The 26660-nt window shown below is 41.6% G+C and overlaps 1 protein-coding gene across 4 annotated transcripts in view; it reads left to right on the plus strand.

Moving 5' to 3' along the window:
• cadm1a (cell adhesion molecule 1a) overlaps window positions 1–26660 on the plus strand; it is a 659871-nt gene that overhangs the window by 484820 nt on the left and 148391 nt on the right. For all 4 annotated transcript variants that reach the window (XM_074671829.1, XM_074671830.1, XM_074671831.1 and 1 more), the window contains exon 3: window positions 23077–23223. In XM_074671829.1, coding sequence (XP_074527930.1) covers window positions 23077–23223 — 147 coding nt within the window. The remainder of the gene's footprint in view (window positions 1–23076; window positions 23224–26660) is intronic.

The following is a 26660-nucleotide window of genomic DNA, read 5'->3' on the forward strand; positions in this document are numbered from 1 at the left end:
CAGGGTTGCGTAAACTAACTAATGCTTAACTGCTCTCAGAGTGTTTGCTAACCATTGTAAAGTTATCATTGGCTCACATTTATCACTCTTGCATGGAGACTGGTGCAAATTTGGGCTCAGAAAGGTATGGAAACCCATTTCCGCCAGTAAAAAATTTGAATTAAAATGACCAAAAAAAAAGCTACAATTATATGATAAAAGTCACAAAATTGAGAGAAAAAGCCAAAATAATGAGATAAAAAGTCAAAATCATGAGATAAAAAGTTAAAAGTATGAGATAAAAAGTCAAAATTATGAAAAAAAAGAAGTCAGAATTATGAGACAGAAAAAAAGGTAAAAATTATGAGATATAAAGTCAAAATCATTACAGAGAATGTCATAATAATGAGATAAATGGTTGACATGAGATAAAAAGTCATAGTTATGAGATTAAAAGTCATTATTGTAAAATAAAAAGTCATGATTATGGGATATAAAGTCAAAATAATGGATAATTAAAATCAAAATTTTGAGATATAAAGATGAAATTATGACTTATTAAGTTGAAATTATGAGATAAAAAGTCATAAATATTAGATAAAAGGTTGACATGAGATAAAATAAATCATGATTATGAGATAGAAAGTCAATATTTTAAAATAAAAGTCATAATAATGATATTTATAGTCAAAATTGTGACATCAAGGTTAAGGTGGCTTGAGCCATGGTTGTTCTGACATGAATAGAATAGAATAGAATAGAATAGAATAGAATAGAATAGAATAGAATAGAATAAAATTCACTTTATTGATCCCTGAAGGGAAATTCAAAGTCACAGTATCAATATAAGAAAGTATAAAGTGCAAAACATTCAATGTATAGATAGAATAATTTAATAAGTGTCAACTAGAAAGAAGGTGTTAGCTACACTGGGTTAGCATGGCTAGCTTATTAGTTGAAACAGATCCTACATTCCCCATATCCAATGTTGTCATCTCTTCCTAGCTCACACTGCAGCATCAGTAGTCCTCAGCTCACAGAGAACACCAGCCCCAACACCGGTTAGCATCAACATGCTACTGACAGCTTAAATCCTGTGTGTAAACAATGCAACCATGGTTACACGTGGGAATTCTGGACACACAGGAGCAAAACAAAGTAAGAACACCATGGCCACTGCAAACGTAACCAGTTTGGTGCCAGTGTCCAACAAAATAGAAAAATAAAAGATGAAAAAACATCAACAACAAAGAGAGCGTCCAATACCCACGTCAGCTGCATAATAGCATGACACAGCGTACCCCGCTATAAATCCAACAAAGGAGTACAACACCGTTGTTACTAACTTTAAATGCCTGTTCGTGACGCCATTTTTCCAAACAAGAAGTAAGTTCTCTTCATAAAGTCGACTGGAGCAACTTCAACTCCTCTGTGGAAGTCCCAAAATGCTTTGTTCCTAAATGTACGTTCAAAAGCTGCATTTAGCTGGGTTATGTTATGTGTCTGTGCAGAAAGTACTGCACAGTACAACAAACTTCACCAAGGAAATGTCTGCTATGGGTGCTCTGAAGGATCATTTTATTTCTAAGACGTTGTTGTTTCTCATTAATTCATGTAAAAACCTGCTCCTTTGTCACCACGCTGGATTAGTCTCTGAGTTAAATCTTCCCAGCCTTCAGGAAAATCCGATTATGCTTCATAGTTCACTTTTGGGGAAACTCACCTTGAAGCTGTGCTGCTTCCTCGTGTACTACAGCTGTGACATTACGATGCGAGTCAGCTCCTTGTTATTATGGTAAAGAACGGCCTGTTGTGTAACCACGGTGCACTCATACGCCTGTTGAGAAAGATTACTCAGAAATCAACTCCTTGTGGTCAACACAGACATACAATCAGCCGTGCTCGCATGTATTTGAGAAAACATGCAATCAGAGCGACGCGGCTGCAATCAGACATTGGAGGGACACAAACGTCGTCACTCGCACGCTGAAGCCTGACATTCAAAGGTTTTTTTCATGTTATCAGCAGGAGACACGGTTAGGAAAAAGGAGAAAATGATTGTATGCTGTTCACCGAGCGTGCACTCAGATACACATGTTCTTTGAAATGTCAGAGGGAAATGATCTTTGTTCTTTTTAACATTAATGGGAAACAATCTGTAGAATCGTGTTTGTGCAGACGCCAGAAAGGAAGTGGATCAATTAAGGAAATACACCGTGTGTAAGATTACTGTACGTTTCATCATCTCTCTGATTGAGACAGGTTATGAATAAATGCAAGTGTAACAGCAGAACTCATAAAAAATGCAATACTTGTTACAGTTCTGGGCAGAACTAGCTAGGTACTCGCTGGACCCAAAAGCGAGGCGGAGGCAAGGAAGCAGTTTAAGAGTTTTTATTGCACAGAGGGAGTAAGTGAGAATGAGAGTCCGGTTTGTAGCAGCTCTCTCCTGAGAGCGCTGGGCACAGAGAGTTGTGGCTGTGGAAGGTGGCAAGGGCTGTAGCAGTAACTCGAGGGAGGCACTAGGACAAAGCAGCAAAAGACAGGATCAGCAAAAAACTCACAGAAACAGATACACAGCAATGTGTGGTCAGAATACTCATCACGAAGAAGACCAAACTACCACGAAGCAAGACGGAATCCACTGGCGCCGGTCCACACCTGAAGAGCGTCTTAAGTAGCCGGCGCCTGATTGCAGATCTGCTGCAGCCGTGCAGGCTGCAGCCGCAGGAGAGAGGAACAGGGAGGGGAGGGGGAAGGAGAGGAGCGCTCCCAGAGCGCAGCAGATTCACCACAGTACCCCCCCCTCAACGGACGCCTCCTGGCGTCCTTCCAGGCTTCCCAGGGTTGGCACGGTAAAAGTCATCAATGAGAGAATTGTCCAAGATCAACTTACGGGAAATCCAGGATCTCTCCTCCGGACCATAGCCCTCCCAGTCCACCAGGAATTGGAATCCCCTCCCCCGGGGACGGACGTCCAGAATCCGGGAGACAGAGAAGGCCGGATGGTCATCGATGATCCGGGGGGGAGGGGGGGGGACGGCTGGAGGACTAAGGTCACTGGAGGAGACAGGCTTGATTAGTGACACATGGAATGTGGGGTGAATCCGAAGGGAGGCAGGCAATTTCAACTTGACACATGAGGGGTTGATGACCTTTACCACTGGGAAGGGTCCGATGAACCGTGGCGAGAGCTTACGTGCATCCGAGAGGAGGGGGAGGTCCCGGGTAGAGAGCCACACCTCTTGGCCTGGCTGATACACAGGAGCGGGGGAGCGATGGGCATCAGCCAGACGCTTATTTCGGTCAGCTGTTCTGAGGAGCGCCGCCCGCGCCTCCCGCCAGATGGTCCTGATGCGGCGATGATGCTCCCTCACCGACGGCACGGCCACAGTCTGTTCCTGCTCGGGAAACACAGGGGGCTGGAAACCGTTACAGACCATGAAGGGGGACATACCTGTGGCCGAGCTGGTGAAGGAGTTGTGGGAGTACTCAATCCATGGCAGGCAGGTGCTCCAAGAGGCAGGATGCTGGGCCGCCACACACCGGAGCGCAGACTCGAGACTCTGGTTGGCCCGCTCTGTCTGGCCGTTTGTTTGAGGGTGGTACCCCGAGGAGAGGCTGGCTGCTGCGCCCACCGAGGAGCAAAAATCCTTCCAAACCTGCGAGATGAACTGAGGTCCTCTGTCAGAAACAATGTCAACTGGAATACCGTGGAGCTTGAATACGTGGAGGACCAGAAGGTTGGCAGTCTCTAAGGCAGTAGGGAGCTTGGGCAGGGGAATGTAATGAACCATCTTGGAAAATCTGTCAATAATAGTGAGTATAACTGTGTTACCTTCGGAGGGGGGCAGACCAGTGATGAAATCCAGGGCGATATGGGACCAGGGTCGACTAGGCACAGGGAGGGGGCGCAGCAAACCAGCAGGCGGGTGGTGAGAAGCCTTGCCTCTGGCACAGACAGAGCACGCAAGGACAAACTCCCGTGTGTCCTTGCTCATGTTGGGCCACCAGAAACGCTGCTGAAGAAACTCGAGAGTGCGGGTCACTCCGGGGTGGCAGGCCAGCCTTGAGGAGTGTCCCCACTGGAGGACTTTGGCACGGGCGGACTCGGGAACAAACTGCCGATCCTTGGGTCCTGTCCCTGGATCCGGTTGGGCCTTGAGGGCCTTTTTAACCTCGTGTTCGATCTCCCACTGAGCAGCTCCCACGAAACAGGAGGAAGGAAGGATAAAATCCGGGTCCTCTGAATCCGAAGAGGGGGAATGAAGGCGAGAGAGTGCGTCAGGTTTGGTATTTTTGGAGCCAGGCCGGTAGGAGAGGGTAAACTCAAACCTGCTCAAAAAAAGGGACCACCGAGCTTGTCTGGGGTTTAGTCTTTTGGCAGAGCGAAGGTAAGCAAGGTTTTTGTGGTCAGTCCATATAATGAAGGGAACAGCAGTCCCCTCCAGCCAGTGCCTCCACTCCTGCAGAGCCCATACCACAGCCAGCAACTCTCTGTTACCCACGTCGTAGTTGCGCTCCGCTGGAGAGAGACGTCGGGAGAAGAAGGCACAGGGATGAATCCTTTGGGTTGATGGATCCCGTTGGGAGAGAACAGCTCCTGCTCCTGTGTCCGAAGCATCCACCTCCACAATGAACTGGAGAGACGGGTCAGGATGGCGGAGAATGGGTGCGGAGGTAAACAGCGCCTTCAGCTGGTGGAAGGTTGCCTCAGCCTCTGGGGTCCACAGGAAGGGAGAGGAGGTAGAGGTTAGACGGGTGAGCGGGCTAGCCACCAGACTAAAATTGCGGATGAACCTCCTGTAGAAGTTTGCGAATCCCAGAAAGCGCTGTAACTCCTTGCGAGTGGAGGGAGGGGGCCAATCGGCAACCGCCTGAATCTTGGCTGGGTCCGCTTGAAGTCTACCCTGGGCGATGATATAGCCCAGGAAGTGCACAGACGAAACATGAAACTCACACTTCTCGGGTTTGATGAAGAGCTTGTTCTCAAGGAGACGCTGGAGGACAGAACGGACATGCTGCTTGTGTTCCTGGAGATTGCGAGAGAAGATGAGTATGTCATCCAGATAGACGAAGACAAAGCGGTTCAGCATATCACGAAGAACGTCATTCATCAAGGTTTGGAAAACAGCAGGGGCGTTGGTGAGGCCAAATGGCATTACTTGGTATTCGTAATGTCCTAGAGGTGTATTAAACGCTGTCTTCCATTCATCTCCTTCCCGGATGCGAATCAGATGATAGGCGTTGCGGAGATCCAGTTTTGAGAAGACCCGGGCCTCACACAGAGGCTCGAACGAGGGGTCGATGAGGGGTAGAGGAGTCTTATCCTTAATGGTTATCTCGTTGAGCCCCCGGAAGTCAATACAGGGTCGCAGGGATGAATCCTTCTTCTTGACAAAGAAGAATCCTGCTCCGAGAGGGGAAGAGGATGGTCGGATAAATCCAGAGGCCAACGAGTCCTTGATATACGCCTCCATGGCGTGTTTCTCGGGACGAGAGAGGTTGTACAGTCTACTGGAGGGAAGGGGGGAACCAGGTAGAAGGTTGATGGCGCAGTCATACCGGCGGTGAGGTGGCAGAGACAGGGCACGGTCCTTACTGAAAACTGGAGCGAGATCGTGGTACTCGGGAGGAATGGCAGACAGGTCCGGAGGTGGAGAGGAAGACGGAGGAGCTCTGGTAATAGGGACGGCAGATTGCAGGCAGTTTGCATGACAGGAAGCGCTCCAGCCTGTTATGGATAAGGTTGACCAGTCTATAGAGGGGTTATGCAGTTTCAGCCAGGGGTAACCAAGGATCAGAGGAGTAGTGGGGGAGTGGATAATGAAGGGCTGAAAAGTCTCTCTATGGTTCCCAGAGATGATGAGGGTGAAAGGCTCGGATTGATGAGTTACCATCGCAAGGAGGCGGCCATCCAGGGCGGTAACCCTCTTTGGCTCGGAAAGGGGGATTTGTGACAGCCTAAGCTGTTGAACCAGCCCTTCGTGGATGAAGCTGTCATCCGCACCAGAGTCAATAAGAGCCTGAAGGGAAGAGGACTCCTGTCCCCACAGGACCTGAGCAGGTACCAACATGCGAGGAATGGAACTGGCAGGGGTAGAGATCTGGCTCACCGTGATCCCCTCTCTCAGCGGTGAGCCTCCCCTTTTACCGATGAAGGGCAGGAGGCGATGTAATGGCCGGCCTCGCCACAGTAGATACACAAGTTGTTGCTCATGCGCCTCCTGCGCTCTTGTGGATGGAGGTGTGCTCTGCCCAGCTGCATGGGTTCTTCCAGGGGTTGGGAATTAGGTGACTTGACCATGGGGGCAGAGGACGGGATCTCTGGGGCTGTAGGCTCAACTAGCAGGACTGGTCTGCGGGATCTAGCACCCCGCTCTCTAACCCTCTCTCTCAATCTATTATCAATCCTAATAGCGAGCGAAATTAAATCCTCCAGGGAGACTGGTTCATCCCTGGTAGCCAACTCATCCTTTAACTGATCAGAGAGACCCTTAGCAAAAACACCCATCAGGGCTGACTCGTCCCACCCACACTCACAGGCTAGAATACGGAATTCTATGGAGTAGTCAGCAACAGAATGAGAACCCTGAGTTAGAGCTAGAAGTCTCCTGGTAGCCTCCCTCCCCCTAACCGGGTGATCAAACACTCTCTTTAACTCAGAAGAAAAACTTGAAAAAGAAGAAAGCACAGGAGAATTACTGTGCCAAAGGGCAGTGGCCCATTTAGCGGCCCGGCCGCGAAGTAAATTAATTACATATGCTACCTTAGCTTTATCACTGGGATAGCTGGAGGGCTGCAAATCAAAAACTAGAGAGCAGTTTAACAAAAACTGAGCACAAGCTCCTAAATCACCTGAAAAAGGCTCGGGAGAGGGAACATGAGGCTCTCTAACAGAGCCAGAGGGTTGGGGGTCAGGCTGCACAGGACTGCTGTCAGCAGAGGGCACTCTAACCTCACTGGAAGGAGCCTGTGGGGTGAGCTGGTTGATCTGAAGATGCAGGCCTTGTAGTGTCTCCAAAATCCCCTGTAGCATCTTATCGTGCCTTCCAAGCAGCATGCCTTGGTGGGTGAGGGCTTCCTTAAACTCCTCTGGAGAGGTTGGATCCATACTTCAGGCCAGTGGATTCTGTTACAGTTCTGGGCAGAACTAGCTAGGTACTCGCTGGACCCAAAAGCGAGGCGGAGGCAAGGAAGCAGTTTAAGAGTTTTTATTGCACAGAGGGAGTAAGTGAGAATGAGAGTCCGGTTTGTAGCAGCTCTCTCCTGAGAGCGCTGGGCACAGAGAGTTGTGGCTGTGGAAGGTGGCAAGGGCTGTAGCAGTAACTCGAGGGAGGCACTAGGACAAAGCAGCAAAAGACAGGATCAGCAAAAAACTCACAGAAACAGATACACAGCAATGTGTGGTCAGAATACTCATCACGAAGAAGACCAAACTACCACGAAGCAAGACGGAATCCACTGGCGCCGGTCCACACCTGAAGAGCGTCTTAAGTAGCCGGCGCCTGATTGCAGATCTGCTGCAGCCGTGCAGGCTGCAGCCGCAGGAGAGAGGAACAGGGAGGGGAGGGGGAAGGAGAGGAGCGCTCCCAGAGCGCAGCAGATTCACCACAATACTGGCGCTATTACTACTAATAATACTACAGGGAGAGCTGTGATTGGGCGGCGAGGCTACACTGACAGAGTGATGTCACATTAATATTTCATGTTTTCCTTCACTGCTTTGTCCCAAAGATTTTTAGAGTTCAAAACTAAATCTAAAAATAAACACAGCTGCTTTGGTTCCCTCATAGAAACTGTTTCTCGGTAGCTCGGCTGCCGTGTGTGAGTTAACTCACACATGTACATTTCTCACCACAGCCAAATGAAACATGCAGCTGTTCCACCTGGCAAATCAAACATGGCTGTTTTTTTTTTTTACCCCCCGCTCCCTGTCCAGTGAAGTCTTAGTGAGTCTGCGCCTGGGGCTAGCTCTGTACACCGCAGTGTGGAGTGTCATTGTCTGACAACCTTAATCTGGGATTGGCTGCTTCCACTTTTGACATGGATGGCCAAAGGCTGAAATCTGGCCCACTCTCGGCGCCACGGGCCAAAACACACTACAAGGTATAGAAAAACAGAGAACCAGAAAATATCACAGGGATGTGGCTCTGAATGAAACTCAAAAGATTTTCACTATTTGACCATGGCTGTTTGTTTTAAATGTCTTAAAAGGCCTGATAAAATGACCAAACACATTATTCACTTTGTGCTCTTGACTAGAAAACATTATTACAGCAAAATATATATATATATTTTTTTTAAATCTGTTTATGCGGTCAAGATAACTGAAGAAGCTAAAATAAATGAAGCCGGTTTCTTTTACTTTGCAGTGTAGATGATGTCACTTTGATGACATCATTGCCCTGTATCCATTCATGGGTGTGGTTATTCTTTTTTCTACTCATTATGTATGGTGGCGGGAAATAGAACAAAGGCAGAGCAGAATCTCAGAATCGGGAGCTCAAATATTTTTGTTGACCATCACTTTTCGTCATGTTCATCATTTCCACCTTGGTTCTACCATCATTATTTGCTTAGTTTCCATCCAGTATTAATTTTTCACATTTTGCCTGAATTACATATTAGCTTATTTTGGGATTTTTGTGCAATAAATCCTTTAAACTGATCATTGGACTTTTATTGAACTTTTTTTGGAAGTGTCACAAAAGGAAGAGCTTCACACAGCAGCTGAACAATTGTTAGACAGCCGATAAGTCCTTTATAACTTATACGAATATTAGAATTAGAGGAATTAGCATTTATTGTCATTGCACTGTAAAGTTACTATAAAATTTAGGGTGCCCACATAGAGCCATCATGCACCGCGTATAAATATGAATTTACAGAAAAATATAGAAATCTGTAAAGAGTTTAGAATGTATGAAATAAAGATAAAAATGTACAAAGGAGAAACATTTCAGGTGCCTCTAGATTCCGCTGTAAGGTGCAAAATGTAGGAGGAGGTAGTTTGTTGTGGAAATAAAATGTTTTTGTTTTTTTTTAATTTAGTTAGTTCTTTATTTACCTTAGTGTAGGATTTCAGCTGGAAATAAAAATGTTTTTTATTGTATTTATTTATTTTTTATGTACCTTAGTGTACGATTACAATAGGAAATATTTTTTATTATTATTATTATTATTTATTTAGTTTTTTATTTACCTTAGTGTAGATTTCAGCGGGAAATGAAAATGTTTTTATTTATTTTTTATTTTTTATTTGCCTCAGTGTAGGATTTTAGCTGAAAATAAAAATGTTTATTTTATTTGCTTATTTATTTATATTTTAATTTGCCTCAGTGTAGGATTTTAGCTGGAAATAACAACTTATATATATATATATATATATATATATATATATATATATATATATATATATATATATATATATATATATATATATATATATATACATACATATATATATATATATACATACATATATATATATATATATATATATATATATATATATATATATATATATATATATATATATATATATATATATATATACATATATATATATATATATATATACATACATATATATATATATATATATATATATATATATATATATATATATATATATATATATATATATATATATATATATATTTATTTATTTTTTTTTTTGTAACTTAGTGTAGGATTTCAGCTCCTGAGCAGTTGGAAATCTTCTTCTTCCTTACATTTTGTGTCCAGAAATGTTTTCTGGACTACATTTTGGCACATCACCTCATCTTTCATGGAGCCAGGCTGTTCTAATTCTAAAAGAGACAGTTTTGCATTGTCTTGCTGAAATATTCAAGGTTGTCCTTGAAAAGGCCTCATAAGGACAACAGCATATGATGCTTGAATACCTGTTTGTTTTGTACAATGAAGTTTTTTTCTGACTTTTTCTTATTGGGGAACAGAAACTTATTTGCATTTGTCAGAAAACAGTTAACCCCTTCACTTCAGTGTATCTGGAAAAGGTTTGACCCTTTGCTGCATTTCTGAATTTTTGTTGTTTCCTCTGTATTTGTGGACGCAGACAAAATATGGTCACAGGAAAAAGTTTTTGAATTGATTTTTAGCCTATGCGGTTATTTCCACTACAGAGCCACGTCTGGTTTTAATGCAGAACTCTCTTTGAATCATAACGTCAGGGCTATCCAGAGTTGCTTTGCAGTTTATCCCTTTTCAGCAAAGGTTTCTCCACATTCTCTGAAACTGAAATGTTAAAAAAATTGAAAAACACAAATTATTTAAAATTTCATGTTAAACATTCTGAAATTCATACGTTATTTGCTCAAATGGATTGGGGATTCTCCTCCTATGTGTAAGTAGATGCAGGATACCTCCACAGAATACAGACAGGAGCGTGCTCATATATGTATATGCGAACCAGCCCAGCTGTTGAGGGATTATCTTTTTAGACTCAAAAAAAAAAAAGCACAGTACTTGGAATTTGGTTTGTACTCTCGCCGTGTGGATTTTAGCATTAATCAGCCCACCCTGATCCAAGAAAGCACTTCTTGTAAACTTCAATACTTTTCATCAGTCTCTGCAAGCAGTGCAGTCCGAGTTGATTAAAGAAAAGAGCCAAAATTTCTCTCAGTAATTAGACTTTCTGATAATCAGATATTTCCCAGCAGCTGCTGTAGCTGAAGACTGTGAAGTCTGAGAGTATCGGGCCTATCGACTCGTTTTTTTCCTTTTATCCTGGCCTTACAGTAGAGAGTTTCCTGGCCTAGAGTGATGCAAATTATCAAACTATTCCCGCTCTGCAGGCAGCATAGTGCTGGAGAGATTGAATAGATGTTCACTTCAAAGCTTCGCCGAATGAGAAACGAAGCCAGACACGTGCCGCCGACAGCTTGGTATTGATACACTGTATTTTAGAAATCCTGCTTTTTCAGTCAGACGTTGCATTGTTCATGTCTTCATATGTTCCTAAATGGGTGATTATGGAGCCTCTCAATGCACGTTTTCCATTAGTGATGGAAAAAAGGAAATGAAGTGATTGATTCATACAATAGAAAGAAATGCATTAAGAGCAGCATGAAGTAGTAATCATGTATCTGAGCGTCTCCGATGTCCCATCATCATTATGTCTGTTTCACTTCTGGCACTTAATCCCCCACCGTTCTCATGCAGGACCATCGGCTGGAACTAAACGTGTCTCACTAAAAGCTTGTCAGTGTTTTGTTTGAAGGGAGTGTGTTGTTAGTACTGTCCTCCCGCCCCTCCGTCGGTAAACTTGATGCTCTGGCGCTTGCCTCACATATTGATGAGTCGTCTCTTGTGAAAAGACTTAAAGGAAGCTGCTGTAGGCTCTGCACCATGAGTCCACCCAGAAAACACAACCTGGACCTTCAAAGGGATGGGGATGACAGCGTGGAGTCCTACTTTGTCTTTAAGCCCTCATAAAGTGTTAACAATATAACCAAAGGATGCTTTCTGACATTATTCACTGTTAAAAGTTTAATTTGAAGATCATGGCTGGAAGTCCGCTAAGTTGAATGCATGGACATAAAGTTACGTGGTATCCAGTGGCACACGGCCAAAATCCACAGAGCTGCGCAGTGCTCACGCTTTATGTGTGAACTAGGGATAATGCTGGTATTGGGTTTGGACGTTAAGCTTGACCACACATCCGTCGTAGAGGCAAAAAATTCACTAATAATAACGTAACTTTCACGTCCTCCTTCCATGTCTTCATAGCCTGGTTGTATTTGTCCATCTGTTTCAGCTTTAGGTGGTGGAACATGTTTGTTGTGTGGCTACCCTTCACGGTAATAGTTCTCCTGCATATTTGCTGCATGTCTGATCTTTGGTCAGTTAAACCACCTTCACATCAATACGGCAGCTCCTCTTTTAGGCTCTAAATCTTCATGTGAGGACTGTGCTTCCTTTGTTCTCAGCTATTATTGTACACAGCAGGGAGCGTCATATGTCATTGCATCTCTGCACTGTAAATTAAACAAAGACAAAGATTTATCCGGGCCGATACCGATTGTTTGTAGTCAAGGGGGGCGGTATCTGATATTTGAAGCTGATATTAATTTGCATTAAAAGTACAAATATTGGTGTCAGAATTTTGAACAATACAAACTCCAACACCTAACTGCGTTCAAATGCCTTCAAGCATGAGTTTATTAAACAGCTCCCAGGCTCAGCAGCATGTTTTATAAAGTTAAATGAAAACAGAAAAAAAATAGCTAAAGTTTTCTACAGTAAATTAAGTTTTCCAAAGTTTCAGTGCAACTGCAATAACTGTAATAACTGCACTGCTGATTCGCTGTTTCCCAAGCCATGGCTCTGCTTGTAACCAATCAGATGGGACTGTGGATGGAACAGTGCAAATTTGTTTCTTATCCGCCGTCAGATTAAAAAAAATGCAGATATGCCTCAAAATGCCAAATATTGGCACCGATAATCAGCCCGGCCGATAATCGGTCTATCCCTATTGTAAATATCAGGAAATTACAAATTCATGTCGTCAAAAAAATTATACCGGTATTATTGTAGACAGTATGATGTGGCACTCCCCTACTTTAGTGTATGCATCTTTAAATCATCCACAGTGTTCAATAACAGCGGAATCTCCTATCTTAACCCAAACAGGAAGTCGTATTTAATCAAACCAACATTCTATTATCCTATTATTTCGAGATAATGCGTTATAATGTGATACTGTCAAGATTTTTTTTCATTTCTGGCGTGGCAGCAGTATGTTTCTGTAAGCATCCACGTCCCATTTTTGTGATCTCATCATATTTTCTTAGTGGTCTCTCTAGGGGTGTAAATATCCTAAAGGGGTGTGAAGTTATGAAGTCACAGTTACAGCGCTAGAGTTTCAATGTTAAATGAAATAGTTAAAGTAATTCATCCCAGTTTCCCCATCACTGAAGTTTAGCTCTTCTGCTGAGAGTATTTAATTAGCTGTGGGGTCCTCTGAGACAAGGACTCTTTGTGGAAGCACTCATAGGTCATGTTTAATAGACAACAGGTTACACAGTGAAAGCTTGCCCAGTAAGAAACAAGCTGGTTACAAGCTTTGGCCCGTGTTGTTTTCCTTTGCCTCATCAAATTGGGCCTCTAACCAACCTAACCCTCTTGACTTTCATGTCAAAAACCCTCTTTGAAAAATTAAAAGAGCTTCATGTTGCAGCTTTAAACGGGCCTCTCTTTGCCCACCCAGATGTCAGATGTGCTTTTTTCTGAGGCACCTCTGACAGTGTCCTGGGAGGCCACAGCACATGGTTGTTGTTGGCCATTAATTAAAATAAAGCCCCCCGCCTCCTCCGCGTCCCGTCCTCTGCCGTGTCAGAGTTGTTTATTTAGCACAACAGGAACAATTAAGGCGCTGACAAAGCAGGCGCCGTTTGAAGTCCGTCCGACGATGCCTCCACCGGCCTAAAACACAACTTAGCAGACACCTTGCAGCTGCCTTGTAACCTTCAGCGGATGCCTTGAAATGCATTTTGTAGCGTGTTAGCGCATTATCATAACCAGATGCCCACCCCACCGCCCACTCGGCACATGTTTGAAAAATGAGGCTGGCTCTTGAATATTAAAGACGCAGAGGTTCATTTATTTAGGGCTGTGTTTGGGCCGCCGAGGAATGCTGATTTGAATCTCGTTTGTTAAGCTGTCTTTCCTTATCTGTCAGCATCAGAGGATGCAATTTCTCTCTTCCCACCTCGCCCCCCTCGTCTCCTAAATGGCGGCGATATTTAGAGGTGCTTGACAACTGAGGCATGCAAATTAGCAGTTGATGTTTCCTGCTTTTCTGTACTTTTCCTTCACTCCTCTCCTCCCGTCCTCCTCCCCTACCCCTGAGTCGGGCCTTTTAGCCTCTGTGAGATGATGATGTTGTTTGTGATGCTATTTCTGTAGCTATGTAGGAGGAAAGTATACAAGGGAAATTACACAGAGGCTGTCCATAAGTTTTCCTTCAGCCATCCTCTTTGTGTGATGCTGTGCGTTCACACTGTAGAAGAAAAGAATGGTTAAGAACCCTAATTTTTTAAAGTAGTTTTTCTGTTTTTCAAAAATAGAAGGCAAAACTGTAAAATAAAAAAATAGAAATAAAAATAAATTATCTGTAAAGTAACATTCTGGATGTTTTTTTTAATACTATGCTAATAAAGACATATTATGTTTATTTCTAATCTTTAATGGAGAATCCTGTTTTATCTGTTCTGCTCTCTTATATCACAGCCAAATTGATGTAAAATGACAATAATTGTCTGAAACTAAATTGGTAGCTCTTATAGGCTCTATGCACAGATCGCTTCTGCATTAACCCACGGTGGCAGGGGCATTTCTGGTTACTGAAAGAAGCAGTAGGAAGTGAAAGCAGACGGTGTTATGTTGGCAGAGATTAAATAAATAAGGTGTTTGCTCGAGTTGCGTAAAGTTTCTGTTGATGATTTACAGAGAATCGTTCAGGTATCTATTACAACACCATGTAGTAAGTCGTATAATGGCTTTAAAGTGTATGTGTCTTTATTACTTTGGAGCTTTACAGGTAATTTGCTAATAGTAGCTAGCCTGAGCTAGAAGACTAAGGTGGTATTCAGACCTGGACTGTTTGGTCCACTTTAAACAGACCAGGGTTCGTTTCCCACGCTGGTGCAGACTTTTCATGCAGGTGTGAATAGACACAAACGAACCCTGGTGTGGACCAAACAACCGGATCGAGACCCACTTTTTGAGGTGGTCTCAGTCCGCTTCCAAACGAACTCTGGTGCGGTTCGTGGTTCTCTGGTGCAGGTCTGAATACAAACCAAGGTCCATCCGAACTAACGACAGCATACATGCTCCTTTTGGGCCTATAAAGCCACCGTAACCTAACCGTCTTTGGTTCATACCTGATCCTTCGTCTTCTGTTTAGCCACACTGTTGCTAGCATGTTTTGGGTCAGGACACGCAGAGCATAGCGCCTCCTTGCTGCGATCATTCGTCTTCACTGTTCCTAAATTGTAAACGGTGTTGTTAAGCTGCTTTGAAGGAGCTGCTCTTGAAACTGAAAATGATTTTGCAGACCTAATAAGAGCACAAACACACATGTTTACCTCCATTTCCAGGTCTGTACTCTGTGTGCCGCCCTTTGTCAGTGCTGTCCAATGAGAGCACTGATCGTCACACACGTGGATGTGTTTACAGAATATAGTCCACTTGCAAAAAGTACAATCTGAATACGCACCGCACCAAACGAAAAAAATAAAGTCGGCTTTTGGTCCGGACCAAATAAGTGGACCAAAGGACTTTTCTGGTCTGAATACAGCCTTACTTTCATGTTTAATGTTGAGAGCTTCAGGTAAATCATACTTTGAAGTCACTTTAATCATGTGTATATACTAGGGATGTCCCGATATGATCACGTGATCGAGATCGGGGGAGACGGAATCGGAAAAAGCCTGGGGCCTTAGTTCTTGTTTTTAATTAAAATGTGTATAATAGAACATCATCATTCATTTTACAACATAACTTTATTTGTCATTATAACAAGTACAATGATATTGCAAACAAGAAATTGCAACCTTATTGTCACACACATACAAGGTTATCTTGTGGTGCACCACTAAGAAGCTTTATTTTAATTTGTTGATCCAATGCTGCACTAAGTGGAGAAAAAAAGCTATATCCATGTTGGCTAGAATGATACCTTCATTTAAATAAAATAAAAAAAACTCAAAGACAAGACATGTTGGAGTTTTTTTCTTTTTTTTTTCCTAATGCATTGCTGAAAGATCGGATCGGGAAATATCGGGATCGGCTGATACTCAAAATAAAAAATCGGATTGGGAGCAAAAAAAAGGTGATGGGGACATCCCTAGTATATACCTCTGACTTCATAGCATAAGGTAAAAACAGGGCTACAAGAGATCTCCCTGAGAGCCACTGATACATAACTCGCTTACAAGATTCATGCTAGCGGGTAGTACACATCGATAATCTTCATTTTTTTCAGCAAATTATCAACTGTCATCTCTGAACACACAAACAAGTGTAATGGTCTCGCACAAGAGACAACATGTTATATAGCTCTGAATCTACCAAAAACGATAAAGAGGACTTGGCGCTAGCTTGATGATAACGTACATCAGGAATTCCTTCAATATGCTAGCGGCTAGCATGCATCATTTTTTGTTGTGACAGCGTTTTGTAAGTGAGGAGGAAGTGCTGTGGATATGAGACACTGCTATGCCTAGGGATAGTGTGCCTAGAGATGCAGCATATCTGTGCTCCACAGCACGGACTGGCTGTCTGTGCTCCACAGCACGCACCATGTATAAAATGATTTTTACATTTTGTTTTATGTCAACAACAGAGATGTGTTGATGGGCTGTGCCATGTTGGTCAATTTTGAAAAACAGCGAAATGGAGATTACAAAAAGTATTTTTTCTGCAGGACTCTTTGGATTGCCACTATATTGAAGTTGTTTCATTGTAGGGATTTAGGAAAAACCTCTTCAATAATGGTATTTTTCAGCAGAACTCTTAAGGCAAATTTCTGTCAATGCAATGTATCTGCGCTTTATTTTAATTAGGATATTTTACTTTCATTAAAAGGTTTTTGTTCAGCAGCTGTATCTTACAGGTTATTTTCTTACAGTGCAGGAGAAGCAGAAACAATTTACAGTTTATCTCTGAAATATTGATGATTGGTAGAATACGGTATTGAAACACAACCTAACATATTTATTAACCCTTTGAAAAGAGTCTCACTGAGGAGATCATTTTTGACACAATCCTGTCTGTAAGGGTCATACTAGTATGATTTCAAGATCTTTTCTGGAGACAGTAAATTCTGTCCCTGCTCATGGTTTGTTGACTAATTCCTCCAATTTCAGAGATTATAAAAAGTAAAGCAGGCATTCCTCTGAGCAGACTGCAGCTTGATATCGAACCACCTGTTTATAAACACTGACATATTCATAAGGTGGGATGCTGGTGCGATGTGATCCTTTTTTCCTAATTAAAACTAATCAAAAGCAGCAGAGAGTGAACTGGCCGACTGTTCCATCCACTGAGAGCGTTTCAGGCCAGGACTGGAAACGAACCCACGCTCCAATTACACATCACCGTCCTGAAAACCACCTGATCTGACATTAGCGGGGCGTGGAGATCAGGTTTGTTGTTTCAAGCTGAAAACAAGCACTTGACTCCTCATGATACCCTGACGACGAGAGCAAGAACAATGGTTGTTTTTGGCCTTCTCTTAATGACTGACAGCAGATATTACACATTACATCTGCCAGGGTAATTGCTTTTAAATATCACTGGTCAAAAAAAAAAAACAGTGATGATATGACGGGAAAGACAAACACTCAGAAGGCAGTTAGGGTAAAGAGCATAAGCACTTGTTTAAAGTGAGTGTGTGGCTCTGATTGGCTGCTGTGTCAGCGTGTCGTAATTTCTGGGGTGGATCCCTGCCGAGTGTGTTTCTGATTAGACCGAGACGAGCTGCTGGGCAGAGCAGCCACAGAGTGCCGACCTGCAGAGAGTATCAGACTGCATCAGTTTTATGGTCTAATTTGTCAGACTCGGAGATGAAGAGCAGCACGGTAGAAGTACTTCATAACTTTACACCGGCAGAATTATTCTTAGAGGTTCAGTCTACTTTAAAGAGGGTTTCACATTTGGTTTTTACCCTTTCACACAAGTTCAAAGTAAGTTTCCTTCCTCTGTGTTCCAAACTTGATTCTGAGTTTGACATTTCTGCTTTTGTGTTTTTGCATCATCTGGCTTGAAGACAAACAAACAAACATACAGGGTTTTTTGTCAGTTAAAGATGCTATGAGGAGGTTCTGTTTTAATTGGACTGCAGCGCCACCTTCTGGCCCAGAGTCTCACACACACTGTCCTAAAGATGTCAGTTTTAACCAGGCATGTGTTTGTTTTTGCTACGACGTATCCATAGGCTAACATGACAACAAGCTAACTGTCAGTTCCTAAAGTAGTTAAGTAGCCGCCCATATGTAGCTCTACTGACAGCCTGGTGCTGTGAGATGTGTCTGAAATGAGTAACATTAGTGAATCCTGGTCATGTCCTGCCAGTCATCTACCAATCAGAGCTAACGTAACCTCACTCTTCATTTTATTGATAGACTCTCAAGTTTGAACAGACCACTGCAGAATGTGGGTTGGAATGTACATTAGCACGAACACTTTAGCCCTTTTAGCCTTTAGCTCGTGCTCTATCTCTCTCCTGTTTCTCTTTCTTCTGCTCTTCTGTCCTTTTTCTGTCTGACAGTTAGGCTCCAGTGTCCACCATCACTACAAAATTAATCACAGAAATTGTTTTCAGCAGAGAAAAACACAGATCTATCTTCTCTCTACTACCAGATTGGGAAGCGAAGAAGTAGCATTTCGAAATAAACTATATGGGTGCTGATAATCTTATTTTAAAGTGTGGATTATGATCAGGCATATATCTAGAAGGGAGACGTATGAGACGTCTCCCTTTAAGAAACTTACTTGTAAACAACTTTACTCGTCTAGACCAGATGCAACATATAGGTTAAGGCTGGACGCAAAGTGTAGGTCATTTTCAAGATGTGATCTGCTAAGTTACATTTATACTTGGTTCTTTAAAACTGTTGATCTGTTCTAAACTGATTACTTATATTTTTTTTTTCACGGTGACACTTCTATTTACACTGGAAAAAAATTAAATCTTGTCCAGTTTTTTTGTCTTATTTTCAATAGAAGATGTCTTTTTAGATTTAATCTGAGCCACATTCACCTGATCAGACCTGGAAAATGTCTTGTTTCAAGTTATTTAAAAACAAAAATGAGGTCTGAATTGCCAATGGAACAATAGAAAAGTTACTTATATTAAGATAAGACTTTTTTTCTTGTTACAAGCAATTCAGACCTCATTTTTGTCTTGAAATAAGACATTTTTCTGGACTGATCAGTTGGATGTAGCTCATATTGAGTATAATTAGATATTTTTACTTAAAACGAGACAAAAACGTTTGATAAGATTTCAGTTTTTTGCAGTGTGCTCATCTTGTACTTCAGATTTTAAATGCCTGACACTAGTGTAAAGAAAATAATGAGTCTAAAGGGAGATTTTTCCCTAAACTGAGTCAATGAGGACTCTAAGAGCTAACAGATCATTAGCCTAAATTAGTGTTATCTATGACAGATGTAACATTAAATATAAAGTACAGATGATAGTAAAGGGAAATTATATTGTAAAAACAGAATTTTATTCTTTTAATTCCTTGATTTATTTGAAAAAAGGGGCAAAGCAAATTAAATGAGATTAGAGAGATGAGTACCAGAGTTAGCCAAAAGTCTAATTTTCATTGGCAGCCTCTTTCCTTGATGTTATCTGGCAACAGAAATTAGAAAAATGTACAAAAGTATAAAAGCTGGTCTCAGATAAATAAAGCAAATGAAAATTAGGGGAAAAGATGGCATTGGGGAATATTAATCAGAGGAGTAAAGGATGGCAGAAAGAGTGGGAAAGATATCTGCTCTTTTTGGAGAATGTTTCAGAGTTAGGTCTCCGGGACTCAAACCTCACTGAGAAAGTTCAGCGAGTGCTCAGACTTTTACCCAGAGTCCTTTTAGACACAAGTATTTGCACTTCAGCTAAAGAATGTGAGTGTTTTTCCCTCCTCTGGTCCGACTGTATTGTTCTCCTGTTAGCGACACAAACATTTCAAACACACTCAGCTGCTTTTCTCGAGTGTTGATTTGATTTTCCACTCAGCCTGCCCGTTTGTGTTCATCCAGGGTACGGTAGCCTAAAGCACGTCTGTGCAAGTGTGTGTGTGTGTGTGTGTGTGTGTTTTCTTCTGTTTCTCACTATAGAAATATTACACCAGGGAATGACACAGCAGTAGCGATCATTTAAAACAAAGCAACGCCACCAAAGGCTGAACCATCAACCTTTACCAGTGGATGAAACCCTAAAGCAAACCGTGATACGTTATTGCAGCAGTTTTTCCAAATTACAGCCATAAAGAGACATTTTTCATGTTGCAGACAGAGATGTAGTTGGTCAAAGAGCAGCAGAAAGTGTCTGATGACTGGCGAAGCTTGTTGGCTCCTCGAGCTGTTCCCCAAGTCCTGTTTATCCCCTCAGACACGTTAAGAAGTTTCCGTCAGCCACCTGCTGCTCTCATTAAAATTTGTACCAAAACACTCACTCAAAGAAGGGCACCTGAGGACGAGAGTGCTTAAGATTTTGGTTAAAAAGAAAACAAGATTTTTTTTATTTTTTTTTTCCCCAGGAGAATGAGATTTAAAGCGACAACATTCACAGCACTCAGAAATGATTGGGATTTGTTTTCCTCTTTTATTTTGGCACAAAGATTTGATTGTGGGACAAACAACAAACGAGGTGTTAGAGGACGAGAAAGAGTGTTAAAAAAATCATTTCAAAACAATCAAAGTAGAAATCAACAAAAGGGATTTAAAAAGAGAAAATCAAAACAGAGAAAAAGAAAATAGTAATGTTAAGTTTTACTTTGAGAAAGGAAAATGCCATAAAGACAAATGATGATGGAAGTTGAAGTTTCATTTTCTTCTCTCCACTGTAGTTCATCCTTACTATATGTAGTCTGACTGTTCTGTTGGGTCTGTTTTGTAGTAAGATACTCTGTTTTTTTAGTTTTGGAAAGCAGATTTACAGCTGATCAATTTTTTTTAACCTTTATTATAAATTTGCTTAACAAACTATGGGTAGATCTTGACATTTTAGGTCTTTTTTTCTAACTCGGCCGTTCAGAGGATATAAAGATCACGTGCTTGCCCAATCAGAGGCGCAGCTCAGGGTCACGTGACCGACAGTTGCCCTATAGCTGTACGCAAAGCCCTTGCCACTACCAATATGGCCGCTTGGCTGCTATGCCCGATGCGCCATATTTTCCGTTTCACAAACAGATGGGTGATGTCGGGGAGACTACATCCATGTTTTATACAGTCTATGGTTCAGAGCTCCACTAGGACCTTGCGGTCCACAAACAAGCTCTTGCTGGAAGTCCCAAGAGTAAGAACTAAACACTGGGGTGATCAGGCTTCTCGGTCGCTTGGCTCAGGTTTTGGGATAAGCTACCCCCCTGAATTACACTCTGCTACTGACTTCAACCTTTTTTAAATCCAGGCTTAAAACCTATTTATTCGGACTGGCTTTTATCATGCAGTAATTGGGTGACATATTCTTTCATTTTGTTTTATTCGACATTTACTGTATTTCTGTTTTATTGAGTTTGAATTGTTGTGTCCTGATGTTGTTGATTTTTATGGAAAGCACTTTGGTCATCTTGTGTGTTTTAAAGGGCTCTACAAATTAAAGTTGATTGGGTTGATAGATTATTAGTGTTGTTGTATTATAGTTGTAATGCTGACTTATTCCAGTAGATGGCGGTAATTCACCAGAACCTGCCACCTGCATGAGCAAACAGCATCAGCGCTGCTCATTGAGGGAAACAGTATGCCAGGTAGAATGGTCTGTTGCATACTGAGAAATTTTCCTGACATCCAGGGATTATTGCGAATTTTGCAAGTTTTCCCATACACTGTAAAAATGAAAAAGTTGTGCAAACTTAAAATGTCAAGGCAACTGTCTGCACTGGATTTTCTAATTCCGAAGCCAACTAAAAATCACTGAAAACTCTTCCACTAAGACACAGCCACTCTACCAACACACAAATCACTAACTAATCAAGCAATGATCAATTGACCATCTGTAAAGCTAAATTTTCAAAACAAATAAAAATGTCTACCTTCATGGTGAATTCATTTAATTCTCATCCATTTTATTCCTGAGGACAGGGGAGGTGGTGGCACACAAAGACCCCTTTGGATTTGAGTTGGAGACCCCATTCTTCACTGAAAGCATACTTATAAAAAGTAGTTAAAGCCCCAGACCTAGAATTTAAAGTTCTTCCAACTTAATTTGTGAAATGAACCAACTTTACATAACAAACTTAATGAAGGCAGTCCAGATAACTACGATAAAGTAGTTTTAACCAAAAATCCTTTTCAGGCCAAAAATTGTCCAGTTTATTGGGTACTACAAACTGAATTTTGGACAAATTAGTAGGAACTCGTAGTGTAGTAGGTGGTTTAGAGGACAGTGTGTGTGTTTGTTCCATCTGAGCTGATTAGACTCACCTGAGTTAATCAGTCACTAATTGCAGAGCTCCAGCCTGATTGGGTCAGTCGTAGGTAAGCCTGCTGCATTAAGCTTGGAGCTAGAGTGTTTCTGGTTGGCTGTTTTCTCATAGTAGACCAAGAGTTTTGACAAAACATTGTTTTTTGTTCAAGTTCTTCACAGACTGTTTCTGTGTGTCTCCTGTCTCTGTGGCTGGCTCAACTAAGAAAAAAGAACCAATCGAAAATCTTAAATTCTGGGTGGGACAGGTTTTTTGTTCGTTTTTTTTTTTTTTTCACTCACACTGCTTGGATCCCACTTTTCAGCAGAAAGGAATAACTGAAGTGAGAGGTTGTAGCACCCACCTGTCTGCTGGTGATCGACTTTGTATTTGTGAAGAAAAAATGGCTGGCTTTACTTCTTTTCACCAACGCAACATTTGCAGTTACTGTTAGAAAATCTGCAGGTACCCCAGTAGACTTTTTTTTTTTAACTCAAGAAAAACCAATGTCAGAAAACTTTGGAAACATCGAAACTGAACTTTGAATTATGCTTTTAGGTTGTACGCTGGATTTGAATTTGTGGTATTTGATAGTTGGATTTGCAGCTCGTCAGGAGGTTGTAAATGCTTTGAAAAACGTCTTACCATACTGTCTTTGCTTTTTATGCCTTGCTTTTAGTTTTTAAGCTTTGAAACATGCAGGTTAGATTGAGGTTTTGCACTCTTAAAGTGGCCACAGAAGTTGTCTGACTTCTGGGTCGTCTTTGTCACTTCTTTACAAACACTCCTCTCTTGCTTTTCACATAACTACTGTAATTGCGCTGTTGTTGTACTGCATCTACTCCCAAAGTCAACCTGTGTCTTGCTCTTTGACTAAGACCTGTTGTTATGATCCGTGTGATTTAACCCGTGTTTTCTCGTCCCTGTCCGCTTCCAGTGGTGAGTCAGAACCTGGTGACGGACAATGTGTCGGTGGTGGAGGGTGAGATGGCGATCATCAGCTGTCGGGTGAAGAACAACGACGACTCGGTGATCCAGCTGCTCAACCCGAACAGACAGACCATTTACTTCAGAGACATGAGACGTGAGTAACGCACAGCGCTGTGAGCTACATCACTGAAAGGTGTTCAGTCTGTTTCTGCTGAGGTGTGTTCAGGAACACCTTGTTTATCTGGAGAAGACTGAAGGTGGCACTGTCAGACGTTTAATGACATGTTTTACAGATAGCAATCATTAAAGCCCTTAATTTCAAGTTTCAAAACAAAGTGGCTTCTTTTTGAAAGAGCACTCTTAAACAAAATCAAACAACTTCACAGGCTGGATGAGTTTCCTGTGTCTCTGTTTGTTACTTTGTCTTTGTGCTGCTCTATAAGTAGTCTTTATCCATGGTTGGCTTGTTTTATTTTTCGACTACTAATGCTTGAGTCAGAGGTCAGAGTTCACTCCGCCATAAAACTATTTGTTTTGTTTTTATTGAGTTGGCTAAAGAGAGAGGTGTAAGCAGAGAGGAGCTGGAAGAGGAACTAGCCATAACTGTGTTTAGGATCTCTGTTTATAGTTTTTGGATATGGGATACACTTTTAACCTGTGTCTGAGTACAGTTTTCAATCATGCTGTTTTACTCTAGGGCTAGCTAACCTTTCTGACTGAAGAGCTGGTTTATTTGTACTGAATACTTTACACATAGGGTGACTCAGTGTGCTCTATATGAGAATAACACAGTGTTTCTTAAAAATAAGGTCTGCAGGAGTTTTGGTTATTTGTCAGTAAACACATTTAAACTAGGCTCCTCCTTCTTGGCTCAGTGCCAGCAGCAGCCCACACCTACTGTCTCTGATTGTGACTGAAAACACACTCACTGGCCCAGCAACCACCTTTCGCATTACGTTACTTTGTTCAAGAGCCGTACACCTGACTTAGCATGTTAGCACAAGCTAAACTCGCGTATTTGACACAAACCTGGTTAGCAGAAGGCTAACTTGTGTCGCTCTTTGACCCGTGCTGCTCCTCACGTTTGTGAAAGTGAGTGAAAGTTAAGCCAAGCTTTACAGTTGTTTAGGAAAAAGCTTTGCCTGTTTAGTGTTTCGTTTCTCTTTGGTTGTTTTTGTTTTCTTTCTCCATGTTTCTAGTCTGTTTGTCTTTGCAAAATCATGTTTCATTTTACTTTTGCAAATTGCACAGTTCTTTGACATCTTATTCAGCTCACTATTTTTATTTTAATATTTTTTCAACTTAAATCGGTGTACATTTTTTAATTTTGTTATGTACAAATATCTTAATTATATTATTATTATTATTATTATTATTATTTATTTATTTTATTTATTTTATTATTTATTTTTTTCTCAATACTTAAGCTCTATTTTTTCCCTTTTGTTATATTTAGTGTTTTTTTAGGGGGTCGAGGCAGGCACAGACACTGACACGCATGTATAGAGGCCCATAAGAGACTATCAAGCAGGATTATTCCTGTAAAAGTTGACATTTTATTTTGAAAATATTAAAGCATTATAACAACCAATTAAAAAAAAAAAGTTCAAATAATGGAATAATTATTTACTTTTCAGCAGAACAGACGGTGCAAATCAAAGATTCATATTCAGTGCTTCATACATAAACACATTAAAACAGAATTGTATTGAAAACCTTTTAAACATTGTAAACATTGACAAAATAACACAATTTCAAATTAAAGAAGAGTGGGATAATTCTGTGTTCACCAGAAATTTTAGATGTCCCTCCCCTCTATGAATATAATTTAAAGTTTTACTATGTAGAAAAACACTTTTATAAAACCATTTCAGGGGTAATAATATGGCTGTCAGATAAGGAAGTCGGCTGGAGCAGGAAGCAGACACTCTCCTGCGAGAGAGAAATCATTCAGCACAGCCGGGTCTTTATGTGATTGATACGGCACGTGTTTAATTATAGTCTGAAGTAGTCTGATGTGATAGGTTGACGGGGAAATCAATCCGAGTGAGGCATTTATTTGTGTCAGTTCATTTTGCAAGCTGCTATAAAAATGAGACAGACCTCTGACACATCATTTACATTTGGTAAAATTTAGTCAAGCTGCAGTCGGGAGCAGACGCTGATAATTTAACACGAATGTCATAAACTGTGTAGTCTCACCAAAGCATGTGAGCCAGGCGGGCGGAAACATGGTGGAACATTAATTAATATTCTCCGACATTATTCGCTCTTGCAGGGAGCTGCTTTAAGTTTGACCCACATGTCTGCAGACGGATTAATACAGAGGGAGGTTAATACAATCAGCCCAACGCACTCAGCTCTCAGGATGTCAGATTTAATAAAAAGCAGCTCATATCCCTAAACATTTCACGGGCTGTGCTGTTTGTTCTGATTCTGCCCGATTATGGTTTTGCTGCTCTAATTAGCTGAGTGGAGCTGGACACACTGGGTTCTTTACTCTGTGTTTCCTGGTTCTGCTTCATTTTATAATATTTAAGTTGTTCACCCCTTGTCAGCTTCTGCAACATTAAAGCTGTAGTGTTACAATCTAAATCCAATGTGTACCAAGATTGTTGTTGTGTTGGGGGCGGGACAACATTCTTAAAGGTACAGGCATGTTGTTTATAGACCTCTCCTATAAGTGGTGACCATAAGTTGTGTTGTTATACCATGATAAAGCAGTGAAAAACTTACTTTGTAGACGCACTAGCATTTGTTTTTTTTTGTTTTTCTGATCTAACCTCCGAAAAGAATAAAAAGAGCAAAATCAACATTCATAATTGCAGGAAACAGCTGCAGTATTTTTGACATAAAATAAAGTTAACATACTTGGAATCCATCCTGCGACCCAGTGAGTCTCTTTCTTCCTCTGTAAACTCCGCTTCTTAAAGTTAGGGCCTATAGGAGTTTCCGTTACTTTTTAGTAAACACAACATTCAAACTTGCTCCTCCTCCTTGGCTCAGTGCCAGCTGCAGCACACACCCACAGCCTCCGACAGTGACAACATGAACACACTCACTAGCCCAGCAACCACCTGTAGCATCGGGTCTCTATGTGGGCAGTGCACCTGACTTAGCATGTTAGCACAAGCTAATCACGGGTATCCGTCACATACCTGGTTAGCACAAGCTAACTTGTGTCACTCTCCAAGTTCCAAACATGAGTGAGAGTTGAGCCAAGCTTCACCCTCATTTAGGAAACTGTTTGGCGTTTCGTTTCTCTTTGGTTGTATCTTTTTTCCTCCGTGCTACGTCTACTGTTGTAGCTGCTCAGGATAGCTTCTTTCACTCATTATTTAATACGTAGAGTCTGTGATTGGCTGATGTAACCATGCTTACTCGCCGCCAAGAAATGTCCCAACACAACCAAAACATCAACATCCAGGCAGAGGAGAGGGTTTAAGGCAGACACAGACACTGACACACATGTATAGAGGCCCAGAGGAGATGGTTACTCCCACTTTCAGCCTATTTCCTACTTTATCTTCTCAAAAAGGCATCAAAAGAGGGAAAAGTTACTTTTAAAATAAATGAATGTGCATTTCTAAT

The sequence above is a fragment of the Halichoeres trimaculatus genome, unplaced genomic scaffold (assembly GCF_033239565.1).
Source record: "Halichoeres trimaculatus isolate MK-OKI-2021-1 unplaced genomic scaffold, fHalTri1.1 fHalTri1_scaffold_6, whole genome shotgun sequence".
In the NCBI taxonomy this organism is placed as follows: domain Eukaryota; kingdom Metazoa; phylum Chordata; class Actinopteri; order Labriformes; family Labridae; genus Halichoeres; species Halichoeres trimaculatus.